The following is a 12276-nucleotide window of genomic DNA, read 5'->3' as shown; positions in this document are numbered from 1 at the left end:
CTCCACACAAAGAAAATATAAAAGGAAAGGAGTTTTAATATTTCTGATCATAAACTGAAGATGTAAAAATATTTAATGCATATCTTATACTCTTACATCTGCTCCACCTCTGCTCTCCCTCAACACATCAACACATTTTCATCTCCTGTCTATGAAGGTAGATTTGTGATATTTGTGTGAACAGACTGACAACCAGTGAGTAAATGTTTAATCTGTGAATGTAGGCTAAAACACCTTCCACAAATACAAAAAATACATTTGTGAACTCAAAAATATCTTGCAAATATAAAACAGATCTGCAAATACACTAACAAATTCCAAAAAAAGAAAAAAAACATAGCTATGAATACATTCAATTAATTTACTAATGAATGAAAAGCATTTGTGAATATCTTCCAAACATTAAAACTTTCAAACAGACATTTGTCAATCAATTTCCTATTTGTGAAGCGAAAAAGCATTTGCGGATCTCAATTCTACACTTGTGGATTTGCATTTTACACACACAGAGTTCTGAGACAAACTTTCCACCAGTCTGAACGAAAATCCACTTGTATCACTTGGCCACTTTCGGAAAACATTCATTGCAACATCGGGGAATTTTAACCACGTTAATCCCACCTCTCACCTGACTGGCTTCACTCAGTATGTTGACTGCCCCGCAAGGGAAAAACAAGACACTTGATCAGTTGTATGCAAATGTCGAGGAGGCCCACACCGCTTCAGCTCTACCACCACTTGGAAGATCAGATCATAATCTGGTTTTTCTTCAGCCTTCCTACAAGCCCTGTGTACTGAAGCAGGCTGCAACCACCCACTCATTCAGGAACTGGACGCCCAGAGACCAGTGAGTCTCTATAGGACTGTTTTGAGTGCACAGATTGGAATGTCCTGTTGGAGTCACAGGAAAATGATAACAGCAAGGACTCTGACCTTGATAGAAGGGTTGAATGTACCACAGACTACAAAGGAACAAGCCCGGATGGTGAGTGTCTGAGGCTGTTAAAGGACTGTGCAGTCCAGCTCCAGAGGATCTTCAACTTAAGCCTTCAAACAGGGAGGGTCCCGGTTCTGTGGAAAACATCATGCCTTCCTCAGGTACCTAAAGTAGGGCGACCAGCTGAGATAAATGACTACAGACCGGTGGCCCTCATATCACACGTCATGAAGACCCTGGAGCGGCTGCTTCTCCACCTTCTGAGGCCACAGTTTGAACACGCACTAGACCCCCTACAGTTCGCCTACAAGGAACATATTGGAGTGGGTGATGCCGTCCTTCACATGCTCCACCGGGCCCATTCTCACTTGGATGAGCCAGGTGGATGAGGATTATATTCTTTGATTTTTCAAGTGGGTTGAACACCATCCAACCCCCAATTCTGAAAGACAAGCTGGAAGGGGTGGGGTTGGATCCCTGCTTCACGTCCTGGATTGTGGACAAGACGACCACAGTGCGTCAGGCTGGGTAACTGTGATCAGCAGCACTGGGGCTCCACAGGGGACTGTTCTGGCTCTGTACGGCAGACTTTAAGTGTTTTGCTGCAATCCTCAAAGCTCCGCAAGTTGTCGAGCAACCTATAAATTGCTATTTTCCCAGTGCAGTACTAATAGAGCTCCACTGATTTGTCGGTCCAGTCAGAGAGACTGAGAGGAAATGTTGAAGTTATATTATAAACTTCATATAAGATTTGGGGCTTTCGGGAAAAAACATCCAGTGCTGCAGCCCCATAGGCCCCTATAGGTAGATTATTCTATGTGCAGACTTTTAAAAAATAAATATCAGCCTAACTTTTCTGATACACAGAATACACTTGTATACTGATGACATCATCATGACATAAGAAGAGTCTTTTCCTCAGTTAAAAACTGTCTTAGATTAGTATAGAAATAGATGTAATTATACTGAAACTTATCAAATTACTCTTAAGAATAATTCTATTAAATGTTCATTTAATGTCTCTCAATCAGCAGTTCTCAGTAATACTCAGTGGTGACATCAGACTCCTTCCCAGACAGATCAGGTCATGATACGCTCAGACAAATATAGCTGACCTGATTGTTTGACTAGTGTACTGATGATACTTGTGTATTGATGACTGTACTTCTGACTGACTGTGACAAAAAAGTGACATGTGCGAGGGAAAACTGAACACACCCAAAGTTATTAAAAAATAATAACGCAAACACTCACACATTATGGTGACACATCCTGTTTTCAGGTGGAATCACTAATTTCTTTTTCATCTATGCACACTTTGATTTCTGACTTATTAAACACAGTGTTACAACAGAATATCTGGTTCTGTCTTTGACCTGTTGATGTTGCCTTGATCATAAACACTGTGCTGTATAATCTATTTATTCTACAGGTTTTTAAAAAATATAAACACTTAAGCTCCAACAGTGAAGTTCATTCATGTCTTTCTCCACACTGTCACTTACTCCCACTAGTCCATTGTGCTGACTGTCAACAGAAAACATGCCGTCATGAATCATAACCATCACACTTCTTTTTCTCCTGCATCCAACGTTGCTGTCCTCCTCAGTCTCTCTTTCACTCGCAGGAACTCTAGCTCCTCTCGCTGCTGCCCTGTCTCCTCGCTCTCTACCTGTGGGGAAATTAAAAAAATAAAAAAGACTAAGACTTGGAGCTCTTAAACAGTCAATGAGCAGTGTTTTTACAGAACACTCTAAAGCCAATAAAAACAGTGGTGTAATATAATCAAGCACATGTGCTGTAGTTGCACATTTGAGATACTTGTACTTCACTTGAGTATTTCTATTGCAGGACACTTTGTGATTTAAGTTTAAAGGCACGATATTTTTTATACTTTATATCCCACTAAATTTGCTATTGTTGCTGGATATTTTATGAATCAATATTCTCTATACAAAACATATGATGAAGGTATTGAATATGATGCATTGTTTATATATCAATATATATATAATGATAATGTATAAAATAAAATATATATTAGCTCAACCCTGACAAGCTGCAACAAGATTATCAGTATGAACCCCTCCTGCCACTGCCTAAAGCTGAAATGCCGGAAAACATAAACGTAATCCATAGTTCTTAAAACCTGTAAATGTTCTGAGAAAGAGCAGAAATATTGATTATCTTTATGCAAAATTCATATTACTAGAAGTTGTATTAACCCAGAGAAGGCACTGATAATATACATATACACTATATTGCCAAAAGTATTCACTCACCCATCCAAATAATTGAAATCAGGTGTTCCAATCACCTCCATGGCCACAGGTGTATCAAATCAAGCACCAAGGCATGCAGACTGTTTCTACAAACATTTGTGAAAGAATGGGTCGCTCTCAGGAGCTCAGTGAATTCCAGCGTGGTACTGTGATAGGATGGCACCTGTGCAACAAGTCCAATCGGGAAATTTCTTCGCTCCTAAATATTCCACAGTCAACTGTCAGTGGTATTATAACTAAGTGGAAGCGATCGGGAACGACAGCAACTAAGCCACGAAGTGGTAGGCCGCGTAAAATGACGGAGCGGGGTCATCGGATGCTGAGGCGCATAGTGCGCAGAGGTCGCCAACTTTCTGCTGAGTCAGTCGCTACAGACCTCCAAACTTCATGCGGCCTTCAGATTAGCTCAAGAACAGTGCGTAGAGAGCTTCATGGAACGGGTTTCCATGGCCGAGCAGCTGCATCCAAGCCATACATCACCAAGTGCAATGCAAAGCGTCGGATGCAGGGGTGTAAAGCACCCGCCACTGGACTCTAGAGCAGAGGAGACGCGTTCTCTGGAGTGACGAATCGCGCTTCACCATCTGGCGATCTGATGGAGGAGTCTGGGTTTGGCGGTTGCCAGGAGAACGGTACTTGTCTGACTGCATTGTGCCAAGTGTAAAGTTTGGTGGAGTGGGGATTATGGTGTGGGGTTGTTTTGCAGGAGCTGGGCTTGGCCCCTTAGTTCCAGTGAAAGGAACTCTGAATGCTTCAGCATACCAAGTGATTTTGGACAATTCCATGCTCCCAACTTTGTGGGAACTGTTTCAGGGATGGCCCCTTCCTGTTCCGACATGACTGTGAACCAGAGCACAAAGCAAGGTCCATAAAGACATGGATGAGAGAGTTTGGTGTGGATGATCTTGACTGGCCTGCACAGAATCCTGACCTCAACCTGTTGGAACACCTTTAGAGCGGAGACTGAGAGCCAGGCCTTCTCGTCCAACATCAGTGTGTGACCTCACAAATGCGCTTCTGGAAGAATGGTCAAAAATTCCCATAAACACACTCCTAAACCTTGTGGAAAGCCTTCCCAGAAGAGTTGAAGCTGTTATAGCTGCAAAGGGTGGACCGACGTCATATTAAACCCTATGGATTAAGAATGGGATGTTACTTAAGTTCATATGCGAGTCAAGGCAGGTGAGCCAATACTTTTGGCAATATAGTGTGTATATATACACTAGACTTCCACTGTCAGAAACAGCGTCTGCACTGCCCTCTGCTGGCCAGCCACTTGATAATTATGTGCACAGGACTAATTTCAATCTCTGTGTACACCCTCAACAATTTTTTAAGATAACATAACGAATGTTCCATGAATAGACATTTCATTTAATGCCAACTATCATGATGGCTTCTTAGATGGATACTTGATATGATATGTTTACATACTTTTTCTAGCCTATGATGTCTTCTCAACAGCTCTTGATGAAGTGGTGATCTGTTCCTCTTTGCCTCCTCCTGATCTCTGCTCGCTTTCTTCTTTTGGTCCCATTTTCTCTTTTCTAGCACTTGCTGGAGTTCACATCTTCCTTCTTGACACACCCTCCTGACAAACACACACAAGGTGTTAACAAATTATTACAACTAGGAAAACAATTAACGATGGGTGAGTCTGTCCAACCTATTGTGAGTCATCTGCAGCTCTTTGTGGAGCTCCTGGTGGCTCTTGGAGGCAGTTAAGGGACTGAGAGGTTTTCTGGGTCTGATGAGGAGAACACTCTCCTCCTCAGTCTGTAGCTGAGGTCGAATGAAGGCCTGAAGCTTTGGGCATCGGTCTTCCTGTTCATGCTGATGCGCCTGCATCACTGAGGCTGAAGGGGAAAAACATACCAACATGCGATATATATTTACCAAGTTGATTTTTGCATGTAAGCTCTTGTCTTATTCATCATACTTAGAAATAAAAAACTGAACATTACAGTAGACTGTGTTCTACATATGCATTGACAATTAAGAGTTAACTCCCTGCATTAATAGTAACTCTATTTATATAGCACTTTTCAAAAACAAAGTGACAAAGTGCTTGATAGTGGGGGGGAAAAAACAAAAAAAACAATAAAAAAAGTAAATCTGATTCAGAGCAGGAGAGATCAAATTAAATCGTGGATTTCTTTATTTTATTTTGGAGCACTATTAACAGGTGACTGATATTACTGTAAGGACCACTGAAAGTACATGCAGACACATTGCAGCCTTGTAGCATTTTCATCTGTAGAGGCTCATTCAAGTATTTCTATTCAAACTTTGGATTAGACGAACAAAACCTGAGCCTGCATTGAGGCTTTTAAAGAGCACATTTCACAGAATTGAAGGCTAAAATGTCACCAGGCAAATGGTTTATTTACACTCCATAATTCGTTAACACATTCTGGCTCGCCCTTGTTAATTCTTTTATGACAGATACGGTAAATAAATGTCTGTGCAGGAAATTCCCCCCCCATGCTTCATAACTCAGATTCACCGACATCTCTGCTGCTTCCTCTGTTTGTTCCCTGAGTCACACAAACAGACCAAAAGAGGTAAACACCTTAAGCTGCGTCTTTATGACAATGATATTAATGATAAACTTAATGGATGCCTCAGTGGCTCAGTGGTCAGTACTGTACTGCCTCACAGCAAAAGACTCATAGGAGGTTTAAACAGCAGAAGACAGTCGCCCTATCAGATCTATTGCAATACTCTATATAATGTTATAACATTATAAGTTATAATAACATATAGTGTTCAACTGACACTAGTAAAGGAAGGTAAAAAGACAGGCAGGCCTACTTACAAAATGACACACAAATCAACAATACCACATGGAATATTTTTAGATTTCTCACCCGACCCGTTCAGGTATGTCTCACTTCTACCTGGAAAACTTTGCAGGTCTCTCTGTCAATCACAAGTCAAAAAGAACATAAAATAGCTCAGAGTTACAACCAGCATATCCCCAAGACATGGTGCTTTTTCAAAATGCTAGTTTTAAATACATAAATAAATAAATATATCGGCAGAGGGTAGCTCTTCAAATAAATAGAAATCTCCCTGTCGGGTCAACAATGCAGTTTCATGCAGTGCGAGCAGTACAAAGCTGTATTATGACGCTGACGGACAAATGAAGTGTCAGCTCCTGTTCCACATGTCCAGTGAAGCGAGGGCCTTCACTGGTGAGATGGAGGGCTGCCACCTCATTAATGACAGGATCAAACAAAACACACTTTGATTCCCACTGAGTTCCTCATTTGCTGGAGTTTGAACAGAATTAATAGTTGTCGAGACAAGAGTTATTCCACTGATTAAATACTTCATGAATATGCAGGAAAATACAACATGGGTACAATAGACTGTTTGCTCACAGCATTTATCTACTCCTTAAGTTAAATGTTTGCTGTAGTCTCAGCATAAGCTCCATTTCAACATGTCAAAAAAACAAAACAAAACATTGAAACGTTGCTAAATATGTTCAGAACTGGCATCTCATATGGTAAAGAAAAACAAGATAACAGTGAATGGTTATACTGAGGAAAAATGCAAACTGCATGAGGCATTTTAAATGACAACTCTGCTGCCAGCTGCTGTTTGGCTGATGAGGGGAGAGTCCTGCTGTTTGGCTAAATCTCGCACTGTGGATATTGTGCAGAGAAGAATTAATAGGACATGACGGGATAAACAGTCTCCAAGGCCCACTCTTCACTGTTGGCAAGGCCTTTTTTCGTTTTTCTTTTTTTTTTTAGATGGATAAAGAGCTGCGTTTGGTTCAAGAATTCACTGTCTTTAGGAAGATATAAACCAGTGACAGGAATACTGTAAAAATGCTTCAGTATGATTAAGTATATACAAATAATATGCTGTTTATGATGACAGACGATTCAACAATGTATGCTTTTTCATGGTTACTATTCTCTTAACTTTCTCAAGCACACGATACATCAAGAAAGTGGTGTGTAGGCTATTTTCCACATAGATGCGTCTGGTGGTTCTTCTTGTAATGAGACATGAGAAATGATAAACACAGACGTGTTATGTCTCACAGAAGAAATTGAAGCAGAAAGTCTTATCTCTTACCTTCTTTCCATAGGTGACTCCCATGTCCTCAGTGTGAGTCAGATTTCTGCACAAACACCTCCTGGCCTCAAAGTGGACAGTTTCAACAGTTATTCAAAGAGTCATTTGGGGTTTCTCTCTCTCTCTCTCTCTCTCTCTCTCTCTCTCTCTCTGTGCTCTCCAGCAGTGAAGTACACCATAGAGAGGAATCTGTGCTTGGACCAATATTGATGCTCCCAGGGGAGCAGCAACCAAGTGGAAGACAAACCCTGGAGAACAGGCCAAAAGTGCTGGCAGAATATTCAGTGCACAGCAGTGGTGGAAAGTAACTAAGTACATTTACTCAAGCAGTGTACTTAAGTAGAATATTAAAGTACTTTATCTATTGTTATTTTACTTTATACTTCTACTTCTCTACATTTTAGAGGGAAATATTGTTTTATTGTTTTTACTCCATAACATTTATTCAACAGCCTCAGTTACGAGTTAATTTTGAGATTAAGATTTTTTTTAAGAAAAAAAACATGTGATAAGAATAAAAATACTTTCCTTCCATTGGCTTGTGACCCCTTGTAAAAGAACTGTGACTAGTTGGCGTCCCTGGCCACATTTCAGATATCATTAACTTGCAGTTCAACCAAAGAGACAGTTCCCTTCTCAGCCTCTCACATGGTTGAAGACCCAGAGAGTCCAAATATTTCAGCAAAAAAACAAACTAGAAAGAGAAACATGCTGCTCACAAAATATGCATCAGTGCAAAATCTAATAATATACAGTATATTATGTTAATATAAGAGTCACCAGGGGCATTTATAAGATCATCTAATGTGTACTTTTACCTTAGTTACCTTAGTTGAATTCAGGAGTTTTACTTGTAATAAAAGTTTGTTTACATTAATATATTGGCACTTTTACTTCAGTAAGGGTTCTGAGTACTTCTTCCACCACTGGTGAACAGGTTGAAATGGAAAAGTAGTGCAACAAATACAAAAAGGAATAAAGAAAAAAAAAAGTGAAATGTAAGATAAAAGAGAGCAGAGATGCACCTGGTCCTCAGTGACAGATCTTCCACATTCCAGAAATCACAACAAATATTTTTCATTTATCCTCGAGTACATTGGTCCACCTGTAAGATATACTTGCACAGTATTCAGTAGCATCTGTCACTGTTTCAAATGTTTGCCTCTATTTCTATTATTTGAAGATTCATTTTTGCATTTTCTATTACTATTTACAGCACAAGTCAAGTAAATTCAATTGTATTTATTTAGCCCAAAATATCACACACACACACACACACACACACACACACACACACACACACACACACACACACACATACAAATCAATAACCAACTTGCTGGTTTTACAATTTACAACTTTGACAAAAATTTAACATTTTCCCACAGCAGACAAAATTTACAATGTGGAGAAACAGAATGACAATAGGTAAAAGATTTTTTTTTTTTTACATCATTTTGACAGGGAGGTAAGGCTTAAAAGGCCATTGCTGTCAAACAAAAACTTAGTCCAAGTTATAATCTTAATCTTCAACGTCGGTTCTTGGGAAACAGCCGCTCACCTCCACCATATCTGGCCATCCTTCATAAACGTTGGTTTTCGCATCATTAACAGCTTGCTGTTGGGTGAAAAGGGAAGACGCCATTTCGTTTTCCATCAATTATCAAGTGTCTTCACTTTTGGCATATTCTAAAATAGACGGTCTTTTCTGACACAAATAGAACAAAAGAACGAAAACTGCAGTGAACAGGATCACTAACCTTCTCAAAGAGGCTTTTGTGTTCTGTCCCTGCTCTTCCTGCAAACACCCAGCTGTCTCGTGTTCTTACAGAGGTGATCAAAGAGCTTCCCATTTCAACAAATATCTCCCTCATTTCGTCTGTCAACCTGCCACGAAAAAGGAATAAAGCGGGTCACACTGTGCGATATGAAACTGTTTTAGCAGTTGAATCACTGAGGTTTGGACTTACTTTTCTGCCACATCATCATAGGAGGCCACCAAAACAATACTGCCAGTTTTAATCTCCTTCAGGTATGCCAGGATTTCGTTTGCATCTTTTGTTAGAGTAATTAAGAATAATAATAACAATAAAAATCACCATCATTTAAAGGCTTTAATAAACTTTGAAACAGGATTAAAAGATAAAACAAACAACAAAAAAAACCCTTACTTCCACCTCTCATATTGAGATAGCCAAATTTTTCTACAGCTCCAGTTTCACCTGAGATGGAAAAAAACATATTAAAGATGTTATAGCCGTTCCAGAGCATTTGATCATATCATGATCCTATGATTAGATGAGCGTTTTAGGGACTTTCCCCATATCTTATACACACTTTACTTTTAAGAACATGTAACATGATCAAAAACTTTGAGAAAGAACTTCAAAGTTCAAGATAAACTATTTCAATCTAAAAAATTATTACCACTAACCAGTACTTTATGAGGAGTATTGAGGAGGTATCAGACAGTATTTTACTCACCATTTAGCACCACAATGTTCAATCCGCGTCCCACGTTATTCATCACATGACTCATGATGCTGTTGAGATAGCAGGGAGGTTTAGTTTCCCTTCAGAGCTTTTATTATTGGTTAATTCAGGTACTAATACTATGACACGTACGTTTTGCCATCAAAACAGATCTTTGGCCCGATAATATTAGCTGCTCCACTCCGGAGTTGTATGGAAGAATGGTTGGGTGGACAGACTGTGGAGATGCTGCATTGTGGTTCATATTGATTTATAGCTGTAAGTGCAGATAAGAGTGAGAGAAAAATCTCTGATCTTGCAGGAGGTTGGTCATACACACAGCATGTGGTAGTTGTGTAATGTTGGAAAGATGAGTTCTTAACTGAATTTAACTTGAAAGAAAATTACATTTCATTACATTACACTTCATGTGAGTCTGCTAAAAAACACTGAACATGTGTCTTACCGTTTTGGAATCCTAGCTTAATTTTATCTATGCCAGAAAATGCTAAAATGAAAGAAAGGAAGGTAGTATTATTGAGATGAGGCAGACCGTGAATGAAAAGAGGTAGCTCAGGATTTAAGATCTAATAATAAAAATAAAAATAATCTCACCAAGAACATTGCTTGTTTTCTGCTGTACATCAAATAAATTCATGGCAACTATCCAGGTCATTAGGAGGACAGCAATTACAACCGCAAGGTACAAAGTAGCTGTCGACAACAAATAGCAGATGGATGAAGATTTGTAAGCAAACGCCCAAAACAACCGGTTTTTAAATATATAGTAAAATCTTACCTTGATATCTCATATCTGCAGACTTCTCCTTTCTGATCCTGAAGAGGAAGAGCTTTTGAAATGCAATTGAAGTCAAGACGTGATACTGTAGGTAAATTACTGCACATCCATGGACACTCCCTGATAGTCACCACAGAGTTGTGTTTAAAGTGCTTGGCTATGCCAAACCTGTAGCAGCACTCCTTCTTGTACTATACCAAAAAAAAAAAAGCCATAGAATACGACACACCCACTATGAACTAGTTCCTCTAGTTTGTAATGTCAAATATGGGAAGGTGTACACCAGTAACAGATACTGTTGGTTGTAAACAAAGAGGTTTACAAACGACACATTGTGTTTATGGAGTGAGTAAAAAAGCATGGGAAACGGGATAGCGGTAAAAAAAAAAAAGACACAAACAAACAATCTGATAAGAAAATAAAAACCCAATCAACCAAATTATTTTGGTCAGGACATAAGGCATTTAAATCTATATTTCTGATGGATAGGCAAGACTGTTTGCACAGGGATTTGTGGTTACTGATGTTTAAATGGTGTGGAAGGCCAGGTAATCCCTGAGAGCAGAGGTCAACCCTCATGTGAGCAAGCATCCGCTCTGCTGATCCTTGAACAGTGGCTGAGCTCACACTTTCACCTGCCTGGAGAGCTCCACTCCAAAACAGCATTTTGTAGGTAGTAATGAGCTGATATTGTGAGTAGTATATTATTATCACTATTATTATTATCATCATTATTATAATCAGGCTCCAAATCAAATTGTAAGTAGGTCAAAATCATATAATTTATCCAACAAGAAACAGGTAAACAGCTGATTTGGGATTAATGCCTCTGTGTGGCCATATTTTTACGAATAAACTACATTTAAAGAGGGATGACAAATTTAAGGAAAAACCAGCACAAAATTTGTTGCTAAGGTGTTGGGCCACCGCAAGCCTCCAGAAAAGCTCTGCATTAGACTGACAATGTGTACGAACTACATTCTTCAAATAGACATTTCTACATTTTCCTGTGTTCTGTTAGGAGGAAATCCATTGACTGTAAAGGCTGCGGTAACCCACCTGTGAAAGCATTCAATCACCTTTTGCTCCCTGATAGAAGAATCTGGATATTCCTATTATCTTCCTCCACATTTATTCTGGGATTTCCTTTTAATTTGTCGCCTGTTTGTAATTGACATTCAGTTAAACACATTTATAAAGTGCCTTTATGCAAAGCACTTTGCAGTTTGGCTCTCACTGAACAAACAGTTTCAAAACAGTAATGTTCAGTTTCTTGCGCAAGGACAGTTCACTATATACTGTAGATGGGAGGAGCTGGCGACTGAACCATCAAGCAATAAGTAGACAACCTGCTTTACTTGCTGAGCCACAGCTGTCAAGAAACCAATAGGTATGCAACTTCACACAGGAAAAGGCGTCCAACTGAAACAATGAGTATGTGATTTTGACATTACTGCAAGACAAGTCATTACATTTATTTCCTCAAGTTCACATTTCAATTTATATTAATTAATCATTGGTCATTATCAAAGTCCTTGGTGCCCCTGATGGCAGTTGCTCTGTGGGTTTGCCTGGTTGACAATCTAGTTTTGATTTAGATAAAATTGGAACATGAGAAAATGTAAACAGAGGACTTGAAAGTATATTAATGTTTACAGCAGGTTTTTGCACTGAAAGTACATGTTGCTTAG

At 39.3% G+C, this 12276-nt stretch overlaps 2 protein-coding genes across 2 annotated transcripts; both read right to left on the bottom strand.

Annotated features, from left to right (window-relative positions):
* Positions 1–191: 191 nt before the first annotated feature.
* Positions 192–7577, bottom strand: LOC130176385 (actin-associated protein FAM107A). The gene is made up of 5 exons (XM_056387450.1): positions 7315–7577; positions 6090–6141; positions 4886–5075; positions 4654–4810; positions 192–2609 (listed from the first exon to the last, which is right to left on the bottom strand). The coding sequence occupies exons 1-5, from the start codon at positions 7336–7338 to the stop codon at positions 2502–2504; spliced, it is 531 nt and encodes a 176-aa protein (XP_056243425.1). The 5' UTR covers positions 7339–7577; the 3' UTR covers positions 192–2501.
* A 1081-nt stretch (positions 7578–8658) lies between these two features.
* On the bottom strand, positions 8659–10694 carry si:dkeyp-67f1.2 (uncharacterized protein LOC556106 homolog). Its single transcript, XM_056403566.1, has 9 exons — positions 10586–10694; positions 10402–10500; positions 10253–10294; positions 9940–10063; positions 9799–9857; positions 9486–9536; positions 9285–9369; positions 9075–9201; positions 8659–8932 (listed from the first exon to the last, which is right to left on the bottom strand). The coding sequence occupies exons 1-9, from the start codon at positions 10596–10598 to the stop codon at positions 8837–8839; spliced, it is 696 nt and encodes a 231-aa protein (XP_056259541.1). The 5' UTR covers positions 10599–10694; the 3' UTR covers positions 8659–8836.
* Between the last annotated feature and the right edge of the window lie 1582 nt (positions 10695–12276).

The sequence above is a fragment of the Seriola aureovittata genome, chromosome 2 (assembly GCF_021018895.1).
Source record: "Seriola aureovittata isolate HTS-2021-v1 ecotype China chromosome 2, ASM2101889v1, whole genome shotgun sequence".
Taxonomy (NCBI): Eukaryota; Metazoa; Chordata; class Actinopteri; order Carangiformes; family Carangidae; genus Seriola; species Seriola aureovittata.
This window is presented reverse-complemented; position numbering and strand designations above follow the sequence as displayed.